This window comes from Bradysia coprophila, unplaced genomic scaffold (assembly GCF_014529535.1).
Source record: "Bradysia coprophila strain Holo2 unplaced genomic scaffold, BU_Bcop_v1 contig_232, whole genome shotgun sequence".
NCBI classification, from domain to species: domain Eukaryota; kingdom Metazoa; phylum Arthropoda; class Insecta; order Diptera; family Sciaridae; genus Bradysia; species Bradysia coprophila.
In genome coordinates this window covers 8,970,744-8,987,283 of record NW_023503493.1, presented here as the reverse complement: position 1 = coordinate 8,987,283, position 16,540 = coordinate 8,970,744, and the positions used below count along the sequence as shown (strand labels likewise).

Genomic DNA, 16,540 nt, shown 5'->3' with positions numbered 1-16,540 from the left:
CATTATGATTAGGAAACATTTTTCTGTTGCTGTTGCACTGATTGTTGGTGAAAGGTACGTTCAAAATGCCCAGCTCGAATTCTTTGAATCGATATGCCTTTACTCCTGTACTGGTGTTCCAGAATACAGAAACTGCATTACTAAACTGGTGCCTCTGTATATATTGGCTAACATACAAGAGGATGTTTATCGCTGGATATTTGTTTACGAGGATAATTTGATTGTCTTGATGATTAAATTTAGTTGCCGCAAAAAAATTTAAGACGTACAACCAATCAGTGTAGTAATCAAGAAAAAAGACAAAGAAAATTTTCGTGAACAAATTTTCCGACAACAAAGGATGTTGCAATGTGGAATTATCGGTAATGTCAAATCTTAACCACGCGTAGTCTTTGCCTACGATTAATTGTTGATGAACAATGTCTGCTATATCCGCTGTCGTATTTATGTGTACTAAGCCAACCGTATCAAACTGACATCCATCCAGAATTGTTTCCACACAAAGTGTTAGATTGTTCATGGACACGAGCAGTGGTAATACGTGATTTAACATTGTGGCAACAAGATGATAGTCTGACCACACAATGAATGGAACGTTGGAATTGTGCTTTTCAAAGTCTGGCCTCAATCAATGATCGAACTTTTTAATTTTACCACAAAATTTTGAAAGCCTTAAATGAGTGATTATATTTTATAGGGATGCCCGATCCGAAAATTGAAAAAGGAGGACATTAAGACACGGTACTTGTTGATGTTTTCACCTCTTGTCAGGAAACTTTCTTTAGCTGAATATGGCTATGTTGTAGTCTTCAGGGTAAAATTTCACGAAACAAACGTATTCAGCTATAAGAACAAAAATGTCCCTTTTGTAGTTTTCATTGTAAACTAGTATATGACCATACCCTATTTTCTCCATTGTCTCCTTGATTTTACATAGAAGAGAGAAACCAATTGACAAATTTAAATTTTACCGGATTTTCGCTGCATGAATTTCTATATTAAATGTTAGCAAGTTGGCAGTAGCAGGACATCTAGGCCAACAAGACATGTTCTAGCGGCTGGCATCAAAAAAAAAGGAAACCGATGCGGATAAGGAAAAAATGTTTCCTTAAAGGGGACTTATGGCATCCCTAATTTTCTCCACCCAATAATTAGTTGTGTAATGGTTGCAAACAGTCAATTATAATGTTTAATTTATGGGTAATATACATATAAGAGGCGTAACCGATGGCAGCTCGTGCACGTGCTTTCCAACTACGACATAAAGGAAATATTACAAAATGAACTTATCAAATTAAAATAAATTGGTTCAGGTCACTCGGCTGAAATAATTATTTTCCGAACGCATGCTAAAATGCTTTTTTAGCGAATGTGAGGTTTCCAGCTCGAACCGGAGGCGATTGCTGGAATCGAACTCGCTAAAAAAGGCTTTTAGCATAAGTTAGGAACAACGTTTTTCTTAAATGACGTGGAAAACGTTGACGAAGTCGCGACATTTAGGAGAAATGTTTAAAAACATTTTTTGACTGGTGTCACCACACGTGACGTACGAGTAGGAATGACTGAAATGAGTGACAGGAGAACACGAAGCGAATCCACTTTACATGGGATACGTGTATGACCGAACCCTCACATAACCACAAAAACTCTCCAAACCAAGGCACAAGGCTCTTCTTATTTACAATAAGCCCAAATGCATCGAAATAAATTTAATTTATTGCAACGCACTTCAAGCATGAGTGCTGAATAGAGTACTGAAACTGGACAGTGTATCTTAGAAACGTAAAGGCATTATCATTCAAAATGGAGTACTTTCTACAGACCACTCATACTTGAAGTGCGTTGTTTATAGTCATTTTACGAGGCTAAATGTGTGATGAGCTCCACCTACAACGCAACGCCGTTACAATGAAAGTCAAACTTAAACAAATTTTAATATAAACCCAGGATTAAATTGTATTTTATGATGGGTTTGTTTTAAGTATTTCGACGTTATACGTTCGGAAAAAATCAGAGAATTCTGCCATTTTAGGCCAGAATATTCGTACGTATTTGTAATGCATTTCACACTGATAATGCCTGGATAGACAATTCTGTGTGCAAAACTGTGTGTAACAAAAAAAAAGTCGATTGAAGCTTGAAATCACAAACCGACTAATGCACAGAAACATTTGGCTTTGAAAGGCTTTTGAGCTTAAAAAAAACGCAACTCAAATTATTTGAATTATGTTTTTAATCACTAAAACTTATCTAACGATTATGTATCGTCCAGTACACGGTGGTACTACACAGCCAGTCGGACTTTGAGGACACGGAAGAATGGGCGGCAGACATGGAACGTTGGGATCTTGATGAGCTCGAAAATCATACGGATAACAACCGTTTGGTGGGGCGACCGGATACGGATATCCACCTGGCCAACAAAATGGAAAAATAGCTTGACGTCTACCAAGATCAAACCAGGAGCATGAACTTGTTGGGTATCTGAATGAAATAGGAATTGTGGCGACGCAGTTTTGCTGAGAAATGTTTAGGGTTTGCAATACAGATTACTTTTAAAAAAATGTTCCAAAAATTTAAATATAAACTCACGACTGTCACTCCGATTAGTAGTAAGGTAATTATAAACTTCATTTTTTACTGGTTGTCGAAAGCACTTTGATGCCGACGAAACATTTTTCGGAGTCTTTTATACCCAGAAAAGATGTCAGAAATGACGCACTTAAGACTTTGTGTGTCAAGGAAAAATATTTGTCTGATTTTTTGCTTATGAATTTTAATGTTAGTCGAAACATCTACGGTTGATTCTCTCGACAGACAGTTTGGAAAATTTGATGAATTCAAAAAATTAATAAATTAATAAATAACGGCGAGAAGACTTTGCAAGTAACGGATCGATCAATCGAATGAGTCAATAATTTTAATGTTGAATTTAGGCCATTCCATCAACAGTTGGGAAAGCATGCTTCATAATTTTAATGCCGAACCAGCTGTGTAAATGGTTGCAACAATTTGAAACCTAGAAAATTTTATTTCCATTTTGTATGAAACGAATCGTATCGTAGGAATGTGGAAAATTTTATGGCATTTAATGAAGAACCAACGTAAAATGGAAATAATGAGAAAAGGTTAATTAGAAGGTAGGCAATTGATATTAGGTTCCTTTTTGATGGTTGACGTTCTTCTGTTTTATTGCACTAAACATTCATTACTTGCTCCCATGCGTAAATCTACTATTACATAGCAGTTACCCCCCTCCGAAAATGATCAATTACACGAAGAATATTTTTGGTTAATTTTACATGAACTACTTTGTGATACACACCTTTCCCCCTGGACAGGCAAACAATCAGAATAAATCGATTGCAGCTACGTAATTCAATTAATTCGGAATTATGGTAGGTTCACTCGTTAACTGTTTGTCCGATCCGGAAGCGAGGTATACAAGTACACTTGAAGTCTACAGTGAAATACAGTTACCGAAGCATGCATTCAAAAAACACTTTCGTCACAAAGCAAACAAGATCACAAAATTCTTACCTCCAGTAATGAGTTACTTTCGCAGCATCCAATGTAATTTACTATGACATTGTTTTACGTTACTATGACCATGTCATCAACTTAATTATATCATAATCATACATAGTATGTTGCATGCATAGCATACTGCATATTATACATACACACATCTCAAACGTGTATAAGGCTCACAACAGGTCAGGTCGACCTGAAACCTTAAATTACTTGTCCTGAATTTACCTGAAATCAGGTTAGATTTCAGATGTACCTGCAAAAATCCCAAATATACCTGGAATCAGACCTGGCTTACCTGAACTTTTGCTGATTTGCAGATTTCAGGTAAATTCAGGTCAGTTCAGTTCAGACTTACTCTAGCTTACTAGGAAGACCTAACTCAAGTTTTTGTTTTCTTCTTCTCTCAATTGAAAGAATAACAAAAGAAAATTATGAATTAGGTCACCTTCACGTCGCTATGTGTAGTTTGGCACTTAGATACTTTCAGTTTCAGACCTGCTTTTTGTTTAATAAACATCGTCTACGTAAGGTTTACTTTACATATTTCAAGGTTTTTAAGACTCACGAAACATTTAGTCGAGAAAAATCACCAAAATCCACGAAAATGTTGGCCTCAATTTTCGTTCCTGTTGTGTCCAGTATGGGCCACAATCACTACTAATTACAATCTGTTATCACACCCTTTTTTGGCATTTTAAATATTATAAATAAAATCTTTTTTACAGTCAATTACTGGGTCAAAGCTTGACATCTCTCGATATAAAATACCAATAAAATTTACATCAAAGGAATTTAACCGGTAAAACCACTTCACCGTAATTACCTCAGCTCATTTCACGTGCCATTTAATTGGAAATACCACCCACGAGTACAGAAATTGTTTCGCAACTCAATAATGCCCGATGGTATACTGACAAACAGATAAATATATTAAAATATAAAAAAGCCAATAAACACAGGTCGGTAAATGATATTTCAGCCCACAGCCCGCATCAATCTCTCGAATAGGTATACGAAATTTGTGTATGCGACCCCGTAAGCTGTTTGACGCAACCGTTTATATGCAGGAAAATTTTAATCTCATTTTCGAAAAATATATTGTGGAAAAACATGGAATATTCAATTTTCCACGAACCATTAAATGGAAATTTTTGCGTAAATTATGCAAAATAAAATATTTATGTTACGTACGATATAGCGTGTATACACAAATATTTGGATTTGTTTGTGCGCTTCTGAACCATCTACAATCCTTAAATGTTGTATCGCAGATTTATAAAATGTTCATTGTAGTGAAAATTTCATTTACTTACACAGGTGCTTTAATGTGAAGAGGAAAACATTGGATTCTGAACGTCTATGTAGATATAATGTCAGCCGGGGAAAAAATCCGTCTAAATGTTTACACGGTAAGTCGAGTACATCAGAGCCGATTTTTGATTCGTATTGATAAGGGGTAATTTTCTGAAAAGTGTTTCGCGGTTTACGATTACATTGCTCCTCTGAACATATAGGTCACATTTGATATAAGAGTGGATTACATCCTTGTTTGAAATTTTCCGTTTTGCCAGGTGTTGCGGCCCGAGCCAATATAAAGTAACAATTTGATGTACCAAACAGTTATGAAAGTCATTTTACTCATCCACGAAATATGTTTTAACACTTTTAATGAAGTAACGACTAGTTTTCCGGGGGTGCAGTGTGTAATAGTATTTTTCGTACCAAGCCAGGAAATGACGATTTTTTCAGCACCAGTCCAAAGGAAAATCAGGACGTGTGCTGAAAAAATCCATTTCCTGTCTAGGTACGAACAACGTTTTGTGCATCGGACAATTGAAATAGACAAAACACATCAATTTACTTGAAAACATACACACTTCACATTCACCATATTAAATTTAATTAATCGTATAGTCATAGAAAAATTCATGTAATTCTTTTCCCGCATAAATCGTAAAGAAATGAAGTTTTTTCCCGCACGATATATAGTTCGGGAAAAACTGACATTTCTTAATGAAAAATCATGGCAAAATAAGTCGTATTTCAGTTGTGGCATGCACAAAAGTCATTTGTAAATCAGAGGACAGAGGACAGAGGACCCAAAAATGTAATTTGAGGTGATACATTTTTGGGAAATTCAATTTTCCTCTTGAAATTTTCCGAATTTTCCTCAAAAATTTGGAAAAATGTAGAAAATTTGGGGAAAATTTAGGAAAATATTTTCACGAAAATAGTAGTAGGCGTTTGCGGCCTGTGTAAAAATGGTTTATACCTGCGCAAAGTAGTTGCAAAAGAAAATTTTCCTGACTATTTTTCTTAACAACTTTTGCAACTCCTTCAAAAGACGTTCTTCATGGTCGAATATTTCTTGATCATGAGGTCAATAGGTATAAGAAATAAAGCAAAATAAAAAAAGTTTCTGGTAAATAGGTGTTAATATCAGCGTCCGCACATGTATGAGCAGTCGGACACCTATTGTTCTTTAATTCATCAAAAACCTTATCATTGAAAGAATAATAGAAGTCCGGGTCCTGGTACGCCCACCCTATGTTGTAGAATAGATCAAAAATGCCTTATATGCCTATTCAATGACAACGTAATCCTTTCCTGAAATTTAACCTTCAACCTAGAGCAAATCATAAAAATGTTGAAGTGATAGATTCTGTTTCAAACACTAGGAAGCAGAGAATTAGAGAAATGTTTCGCTGATTTCACCAATTTTCAAAAATTGTCTCAAATATTAGGCCATGCAGGAGGTACTATCAACAAATGAAGTAACAAATTTAATGATTTTATTCTGACACCTTTTACCGTTTTAAAAAAGGTAATATTTTCACTAAAAGAGAACAACTTCATACAGGAAATCCATGCAATACCAGACTACACTTTGTTATATGGTGATCAAGAGTTCAACTTTAAGTTAAGAGGTTGTGAGAGTGGTTCCTACATTTGCTACTAGTCACCATACGGGATTCATGGTTGCACCTGTCCTTGAAGTACACAGTCACTTGTCAGAAAATGTAGAATTGCGTATAATCTGATATTGCCTTCCATGACCATCGCAATAAAGTTACAATTAGTCGTTATGTTTCCGTATATAGGTTTTCTTTGAAAAACATTTTTCGCCCACTAAACATCGCTATATTATCTAACGGGAAATTATGCGCGAAGATTTTGCCAGAAAATAAGAAAATGCAAAAAAAATTCTAATAAATTCGTTCGAGTTAATGACGAAGCTAGATTGTGGTGTTGGTGTTTTAGGCTTTCTTCAGCTCTAATGTTCATAAAGTTTCTTTTATGTAGGTGGTTAATGTTGAGAGCGAAAAGAACGGTTCTGATGAAAAGTTATCGTAATGATAAAAGGGGATTAAATGATTGAATTAAGTGATTTTTTTGCCTTCGTTCCGTTTTTATTAATTTATGTTTGGTGTTGAAAAAGAAGAGAAATTAGTTTTTGCTATGGTTCGTTTGTTATATATGAAGGTTGTTGGCGAATTTTGCTCGTTTGCGTTAATGAATGATTACAGCAAAGATGTTTGCCATGTAAATTTACTTCTTCCTTGTTTATTAAGCGAGATATTTCTGCTACCTACCACATTTATTTTGATGTTAAGGCAATTTTAATGGGTACGTTGATGAATGTAATGTCGGTATATGGTGAAAGGAAAGCTGCTTTTAAAGTGGACGTCTCACACAAAGAAAATAATCTTTGCTCGACTGAAAATTTCCACACGAAAGGTTTTTGGTGTTTGTATGTCATTAAAAAAATGGGAAGAAAATATGGTGAGGTGTCGGTACAATTAAAATGAAATTTAATTAAAATCATCGACAAGACTTAACACAAAACTCAACACAAAACTCAACACAAAACTCAACACAAAACTCCATACAAGACTCAATAATACTTGATACGGGTGTCAAGTTTAAGATAATTATTTCTTTGTTTCCAATTTATCTGTTTCATTAAATCATTGAATGTACGCTCTCGTTTCCGCAATATAATATCCAATTGTCAATTGTTTGGCTGATATTTAAATTGACCCAAAAATTTTGTTTATTGTGAAACGACCTGGATTCTGTCGCGTCACAATCATTGCATATTAATGTTAAACATCTTCCAGACTAGTGCTCTACTAACCGATATAACGGAAAAATGGAAACCTCTGTCAGGACATTATGTCTGGGTTGTAGTAATTAGCGATTGTTCTCTTATATATGAACCCGTTTTTGTTTGTTTATTTTAAAATTGAAATTGGAAATACTTTGAAAGCTTGAAACAGGTCAATTCCAGATATTGAAAAATTGAATTCAATCGTCTTTTCAAAGGGGACGGTTTATGTAAATGGCATGTTTGTTGGTCGGAAGGTTATTATGCTGATGTTTTCTTCAACAGTAGAGGCTATCTGTAAGCATTACCCTGCTACGGAAAGATTTTATCTCACTAATGCGGTATTATAGAGAAAAAACAAAAAAGTTTAACCAATTGAAGTAAAAGATTTGAAACCAACCTCTTGAAAATACAACGTTTAATTGAAGTAATAGATCCAACAGTAATCTGATCTGATATGCTTTCCGTTTGTCTGTGCAAGGTTTAAACATGTGAACTTCAGGTTAAACCTTTTATTTCAACTTTGTGTTAACGTGTGTTAGTTTCACAGATATTCTTTACGGCAGCGGTCATTACATTTTCAGGGGAAAACTGTTTCGGGAATAACCTCCCAGAACATTAGATCGATTTTGTTCATCTGTAAACCAGACTCATGAATAACTGCAAGATCATTAGTCCTATACTGTCCATCGAACCAGAATTGCTGAAGTTATCGATCATAGTAATACTTCAACACGTATTTTCTGCGGTACGACCCTTAACTCAAGTGAATTACTTGGATATTATACAACGGATTTCAATAAGATGGTTTTTAAAGCCAATTGACCTGTTTCGAACCTTATTCAAAAACAATAAAAAAAAATTGTCAAAAACATAAATTTACCTCCTTCACGTCCTTTTCGTTTCTTTTTCGATCCACTTGACGAATTCGAATTTTTATCTTTACTCTTCCAACGAATCAACATGACTGCAAAATTTAAAATGTTTTCCCAAACACAATTTCAATCACAAATACAAATTATTACGAATTGTTAATTCCTTTCTTTTTTTCTGTTAAACACAATTTCTCGTGAAGTGTTTTTTTTCAATCTGCTCATGTCATTCAAAAATATTCAATCAATTTGTTCGTCTGTTCACCATAATTAAATTAATCATTTTCGAGCTGCACTGGAGGGTGGTTCAATTAATTATTTCATTATATTGAACGTAACAGAAAAAATAATTGCAAAAAAAGGATTTTAATGATGCATGTTTAGTTTAAGTACAGATGATGGTACTGGTCTTCATAAAAAAAATCAACAGCGAGAATTCCTGCTAATGAAAAAATATTTTTTTCCATAGAAAAATTCCAAAAATCGCTATCATTACAGCGATAAATTCTTTAATCGGATTTTTCCCTGTATTGGATTTTCCGAGAAGGCGTGATGACATATTTACTCTCCAAAAGTGTATGTAATTTTGTTGTCACTATATCACTTCAGGGAAGGTGGAAAAGTACTTAAAAATCATTCGAAATGAAAAATTATTGACGCCAAAAATGAATCTGATTTGGCAAGATACTAATGTGATTGGATGAACCTTTTATAAGGAACAAACTCGTGGGATATTGAATTGGTGATGAGTGTAGGTAGAGTATTTCTCAGAAAGTTTTCTTAAAAGCGATATGTTAACTGTTTTGCAAACTATCTTGTGATAGCTTATTTGAAAGGTGATTCAATTGCGGATGCAATGTAAGGCAACTACTGCATGATAAATTCAAATAATTTGAAGTTTTCGCTCAAATTTTTGGTCAAAAAGTCTTAGTCGGGAAAACGGACAGAGTTACTCTGTTTGAGTGAAGACATAGATCATCAACGGCTCTTATGATGTTTAAGAGCTAGGCTCCTCAGCTATTAACTACGGTTAGTAGTAATGACTTCTGTTTCCAAATGCCCGAGATATTAGCATTGTCTCACGCTACGACCTCGAAAATCAAAAATCAACCTACAGGCAAGGGAAAAATCGATTTTTGATTTTTTTTTGCTGTTTCGGATGCCTTCTCTTCGGACCCTCCCTAATGGACGTGGCGGTTGGACAATTGATTATAAAATCAAAACAGCATCTGTTATCGATAACGACTTCAGGAATATACGACAAGATCTGACTATTGCCGTAGTATATTAGCAAAATGAATGTTAAAACAAATGAAGTAAAAGATTTGAAAATATTTAGACCAAAATGAAGTAATAGATCAGATAGTAAAACAGCTCATATGGCTGTCATCTGCACTACAAGTGATCGCGAAAATTTCATTGAAACAGAATATGCTCAAAACTTCATCCTCAAATTTTATCTCGACATTTGTTATCTTCATGAATTCTATTCCGATCAATTCCCTTTGTAACTTTGTATGTTGCTTCTGTACCCTCATTCCAACACTTCAAACACATTCATTTAACATGCATTTATCCTCAGTTATTTAAACGAATTCGGTGTAGATTAGCACAAACTGGATAAGACAAAGTGAATTCTTCGGCAAACTCTCCAACCTCGTAAATCAATACGATAGTGGAAATTCGAGTTAAAACTTGAACTTTATTAATGCATAAATTTACTGCATCAGATCTATTTTATCAGACGAAATACAATTTGGATGCTTTGCTGTTGAGAACGATGGTTGGAAGTTTACGGCATAAATAGTTTACGTTTGCCGAAGACGAACCATGTACATCTGTAAAGTACAAAGTATAAATTTCAAACGTAATCAACGTGATAAAGTGCGAATTTCGTTCATGTATATTCAGTTGAAGTTTTTGCTGTACACAAAGTGTTTGAACAATAAAGCGAAATGTTCTTTGAAATATTTAAAATTCGAAACAAAGGAATTTTTCAAATATAAAAAATGTAGACTGAGGTGAAATATATACATGAATGTACGCAATAAGGCATCCAACATGGAAATCCCTTTATCCGACTGCTAAACAAAGAATCTGTTGAAACTTTTGTTGTTAAAATTCGATCGAACTTCATAAAATATTAAACTTTTATGCTTCGCAAATCGATTTAGACCAGACATGGACTCAGATTTTCAGCTCAGCGTCGTGAAGAGTAGGAAACAGACAACTGAATCCTGAAGTTCTGACTAATGTGATCTATTCGAGTTATGAAATCGCAGTCTTCAGGCTTCAGACATTTGAAAATAATTCTTATTAAATAAAAGAGTATCTGATTGAGAAAGCCCAAATTTGAGCTTCTTATAGAGAACAATTTAGAGACTTGTAGGACTGAATGATTCTTAAACTCAATATGCATGGACCATGAAGTACTAGATTTAAATGGCGTGTTGTTCTAAGTAAACGCTGAATCTAGTGATAGCCAAAGAAACATGAATGGCTGAGAATTGAAATTGAGGTTTAATTATGCGTAATTTTGGTGGCTGCGTATTTATCCAAAATGTGTGACCTTCTATCATCTGTCACTGACTTTTGGAATGAATGAAGAACCGAGATTTCGCGGTCTTAAATGTCAAAATAAATGGTTAATGAAAAGAAGTAATAGATTTGTAATCAATCTCTTGAAAATAGTCAGATCAAATGAAGTAAAAATCTGTTAGTTAAAGTGCTTATCGTCAGTGAAAGGTTTACCCGTTTCAACCTTAAGGCTAAACCTTTGTGATGGTGATATTTTTGAGATGGTAACTTTGAAGTCGTTTGCCTTAACTAAAATTGGAACACGTACCCATTGTTATAGAAACCTTTAAAAAAACAGACATAATAACAACAATGAGCAAGTAGTCGTCAGCAAAAAATCTCATTTCGTACGCCGACACATTTCCACTTTACATTCATCATTAAAATCTGACAACAACAAAAAAGAAAAGCAAAAAAAAGTGGAAAAATGAAAAATATTTTCTTTACAAATCCTGCAAATACTTCGACATGTTTGAGCTTATATTTGTCATTTATCAATGGCACACACGAATACACAAAGACGACGAAAAAACCAATATCCTTAAAGTCATTGACTGTCTGGTGGTTTACACACTTCAAAACACCACCAAAACTATAGATGCACGGCAGGAATAAAAGAAAAACACTCGGTATGTATAATGGAATGCACACCTTCAATAACACCGGGTGATGATGTGTGTATGCGAATGAAAATGCACGATTTTCACAGTTGATTTTTCTTGTGTGTAACAATACGAAGATTTTTCAACAGAATAATACGCTTTTCACTCATTCGATAAGCTGGAGAACTCTGGTTATTTCATATGGAATGAATGTGTCTCATTTTCTACAGAAATATTTAACCAACAGGAACATACAATGTCACCTCTACTACACAGTGATGTATATGGGGTGTTGTTTATTGTTTGAATATATTTTTTTTTTAAATATTTACAAGAGTTCAATACAACAAAAATAATAACATTGCATGTTAGATGACACGAACAACCATTCACTCGTCAATTTTAATTGCTTTTTTTCGCAACAAACACAGAAAAACTTTTGGGTGGTGGTTTTGATAAATTCGAGAGTTTTCCGGAAAATTTGTTTTATTTATTAATTGATTATCCACACTCTGACGCAAATCGTTCTGTTCACATTTTTGTGTGTTAAATTTCAATTTAATGCTCAATGCACCTGGCAGACATCACAGTACACAATAACTGCCATTCAGAATGCGGTCACAGTTGAAAGCGCTTTTAAAACTGATTTGAAAATATAAATAATTTATTTACTGTAGAATGCGGCGATGATTTTTGACGGAATTGCATGATTTTTCATCAAAATTTTACACGGACTGAATGAACCCGACATTGCAAATATACGAGTACCGCCCTAACACACTTGGTCGGGTCGATATGGAAATGCGCGCGCATTACAATTATGTATGAAATTCCATTTATTCGGTGGTGTTGAACAGGGTGGTTAAGAAACGACGTAAGAAGAAGTAGATCACTCGAGCGAAGAATAGGAAAAATGAAAAACGATGAATAAGTGTTTGAGTGTTGTGTATGTTAGAGAGAGGAGACTCTGCATAAGGGTAATACTTTTTGGCATACTTTTTGTAACAACGTGAATGCCTCTCATCGACATTAATTGAACCTTTATTCAAACCTTTTAAAAATATATTTTTTTTAAATTGAAGGATGTGTCGAAGGTCTCTACAGTCAGAGTTCTCAGAAATCCAATTCAAACCAACCAGGGTAATAAGATCACAAATTTAGAAATTGTTATTTACATAAACGAGAGTTGCGTTGGGAGTAACTCGGTGTGGAAGTAAAAGCATGTTTGGTTGTTGTTGTGATGAATGTGTGGCATTTGAGTTAATCACGTGTAATGTAATGATAATGTTGTCGTGAGGATGTTCAACAAATCGCACTTTATAGAAGAAAACTCTCGTCGCATGGGTTTGTGTGATTTATGAAAGTTAGAAAGAGAAAACTTTCATAAGTTCCTACACACTTGTGTAAACCTTTTCTTTATCGGTTGTGTAGTAGCTCACCATCATCACACAACTGCCCACGAGTTAACAACTACAGAGAGTAGTTGAAATTTCATTTCAACTATGATTTGCTAGAGTTGTTGTTTGTGTGTATAATGACATAGTGTTCATTGTACAGGACTATAGATGGAATGGTACCATCATGCAATGTCAAGCAAAACATTCAAAGTCTTATTTGATTTTCTCTCAGATCGAGACAGTATGGTCAAATGTCTTAATAATGGTTGGTTTGGTTGATTCTTTAATTTGGGACAATATCGGCCTGCACCACAATTTCATTGTTTTGAGCTAAATAGATTTACAGCTAAAAATCCAATCTAAAAATGTAAATCCTTCGAATGGCTACTATTTAATCGAATTACCCTGTTTGCCAAGCATATACACACAACACATCCACCCAAGAATGATGGCACACACCATGAAACTGGAAGCAAAGGGTGCAAGAAGAAGCAAAGAAACTTGAACATGTATATAACAAACGATTATACGGTAGTAGTATATTCCGACCGTAATACCGTCATATAGCCATTGCATTGCATTTTTGTCGTGTTAAAAGTCTCTGACTATATCACCATCTACTATCCCATATGTAGTGTCTATGTGTATACACACACCATGCTATATGACTTGTAATTTACGTACATATGAGAAGTTCTCTGCACCGTATAATATCCAGCAGCAAAATGTAATCCAAAAGCGGTATAAGCATTAAAGTCTGAATCATTCAGGTTTATAGGGTATACCAGATCAGACAATACGACTGGTGAAAAAAAAACCGATGTCGGTTAAATAGCGTATCAGTAAAAGAATCCATAAGAATTTCCTGACATATCTTCCCATAGTATCCGAGAAGCGCGTATAATTTGCCGTGTATGGTTTGGCTGATGGATGTAGCAGAAAATGGTAATATGAAAAACACACAAATTTTTCCCGGCACATGCACGGGATAGACGTCAATATTTGTATAAATAAGTAATATTGGGTGCCGTGTTTTTTAGCACGGTTAGCATGACATACATCCGTACTATATACGTACACACTTGCAAATATCAGGTGGGATATTAAAAGCTGCTGTATATGAAAATCATGAATTATTAATCGACGAAATAGAGAGCACCGTGTTCTACATAGATATATGCGGGCTTATTACTTTGTGAGGTGTGCCCTTTTTGGTATGCATGTTATACGTTCCTGGTTTGAGTGTATGTTTATAGCATAGCCATCAGTTAAGGTATGTGGTGAATGTACACCATATAAAGACAAGTACGCATCAGGAAATAGGTGGTGTGGGCAGAAGGGAAAATTATATGAGGATTTAGTACATTATTATGCCGGGGAGGCGAACGTGACAATGATTGAAATTCAAAATAAATTTCAATAATTCTCTCTTTCTATGAGCCAAAGTTTTCCAATTCAATTTCAAATTTTCTTTGTGTCTACGACGAATGAAGAAAAATGTCCTGGAGAATGAATGGAATTCAACAGAGGTTGACGATAGAGACTAAGAAGACGAATTCCATAGACTAAATATGTCTGATATGTCTACACTGCTTCGAGACGAGAACGTCTTTTGTTTTCGAAAATAGTTTTCAGATTTTATGTAAATTTCATCCTACTCACATACCGCGTAGAAATCAAATTGTGACGCAAGTCGGCCTCTAGATCGATATGGCTTGAGGTGACATTTTAATCGCTTCTCAATTCTACTGATCTTAGATTCTAGACTGATTAACTCTACGCGGTTCCTCAGTTTGGATTGTTTGGCAGCAAGGCGATAACGGCCTACGCACACTTACGCCGATCAGCTCATGGAAAATTCAGCTGAATCATCTCACTTCATCCCGATTCTCACTATTCTGTATCGAAAGGGTTCAATGAAAACTGCGCCTCTTCTATATTATTTGAACGCACTGTCATGCAAACGGAGAGCTAAACGGCATAACCGCGAAGAGGACTTAACCTCCGGTTATCTTTCAATAACATTTTTTGATTTAAATTCTTATTTCATAGAACCTGCATCACGGTACCTGTTCAACCATGGGAGCATGATTCTTAACATGAATAGAAAGAAATAGCTTTGATGGAGTAAATTTAATTCCATTACCGGACTAACATAGTAGTTTGATTGAAAAAGACGTCTTCATTCAATTTGTGTTACGCGACTCTGTACTGTGAATGCTTATTGAGAGTTGCAAAGTACCTATGTTAAGTGGAAAAAAAATGTGGAAAGTTTGCATAAAGTTTTTAAGAGTGACATAGTATAAATAACGGAAACGGTATACGACCGCACAACATTTTATACGTTGGTGCTTCGAAAATAGTTTTCCCTCTTTTTATCATTTTACATACCACTTTTAATAAAATTAGAGCGATCAGCGAAGCTGAAGCAAAAGTCAAGCAAAACAAAAATTTTGCAAAGGAGAAAAGTATTTTTAGTATCAATTTTGCATGATTTGCCTTTACAAGAACTGTAGCGATTTCTATGTAACAGTTTGAATGTTTCATGCTGTTGTTGAGAGGAACGAACAACTTTTTATTGTAAAACGTTTCGGAGTTGGAGTTAATTAGTTAAGAGCGCACGAAGTTTTCAAAATGAGCTGTGCACAATTTGTAAAATATTAGCTAAGCCACCCTTCACCTTCACACTACCCGACAGTGACGTTTTACTGAAAGTGATGTATGTATAGCCCGAATAATGATAAGTCAAAAGAAAATGTTTTTGTATGATTATCGGATTTTCTAATTTGTTGAAGAAAAAAAATTCTTTGAATGCGAGAACATCATAATTTAATACAGAATCACAGTCTGCCCATCAAAAAGATGGACTTTTTTTGAAAGAATAGTTTAAATAGTCAAAAACTGTAGTGCTTTTGTTGTCATGTAATGAGTTTCTCCATCGTCTGCTCTGGCTGTAGTTTTGCTTTAAAAAAAACCTATCAGAAGTATACCCGCAGCTTTGAACTGTTTGAGCGAGAGTCTGTTTCAGTATAAACAAACATACTCCTGGCTAATTCATTCGATGATAGTTACGTAGTTACTGTATTATAGAATCAGAAGATGGGACAGAGATTTTCAGCTACTATGTAGCTTCATGTATGTGCACCTGGCACATCAAGATATTTTACGTTTTTTTATTGAAGTTCTCTTACGTGAACTATGCAAAAGAACTACTCGTAGCAGCTTAGAAAGTTTAGGAAAAAGGAAGATTATTTTCTGTTATGATAGAGTAGGGAGCGAGGGGCAGATATGTAAAAATTTCGTTGACAAATGATTTTTATATCGTTTTCCAAAGTTTTTCAGTTGATTTTTACTGATTTTGGATGGATTTTCAAATGATTTCTTTCAATTTTCAAGGATTTTCTAATTTTATTTGATTTTCTTGAGATATTTAAAGGAATTTTGAAGGAT

General features: G+C 34.7%; 1 protein-coding gene and 1 long non-coding RNA gene across 17 annotated transcripts in view; both read right to left on the bottom strand.

Annotated features, from left to right (window-relative positions):
* The window catches only part of LOC119076436 (coiled-coil domain-containing protein AGAP005037), a 170,102-nt gene that overhangs the window by 94,611 nt on the left and 58,951 nt on the right, over positions 1-16,540 (bottom strand). Inside the window, exon 1 of one of the 16 annotated variants that reach the window (XM_037183202.1) lies at positions 8,526-8,813. The exons of the other annotated variants lie outside the window; for them this stretch is intronic. Within the exon in view, the coding sequence (XP_037039097.1) occupies positions 8,526-8,607 (82 nt within the window). The 5' untranslated portion in view covers positions 8,608-8,813. Of the gene's footprint in view, positions 1-8,525; positions 8,814-16,540 lie in introns of those variants that run through there. 16 annotated transcript variants of the gene reach the window in all.
* On the bottom strand, positions 2,216-2,669 carry LOC119076442. Its single transcript, XR_005087621.1, has 2 exons — positions 2,593-2,669; positions 2,216-2,519 (listed from the first exon to the last, which is right to left on the bottom strand). It is a non-coding gene; the product is annotated as an uncharacterized LOC119076442 (long non-coding RNA).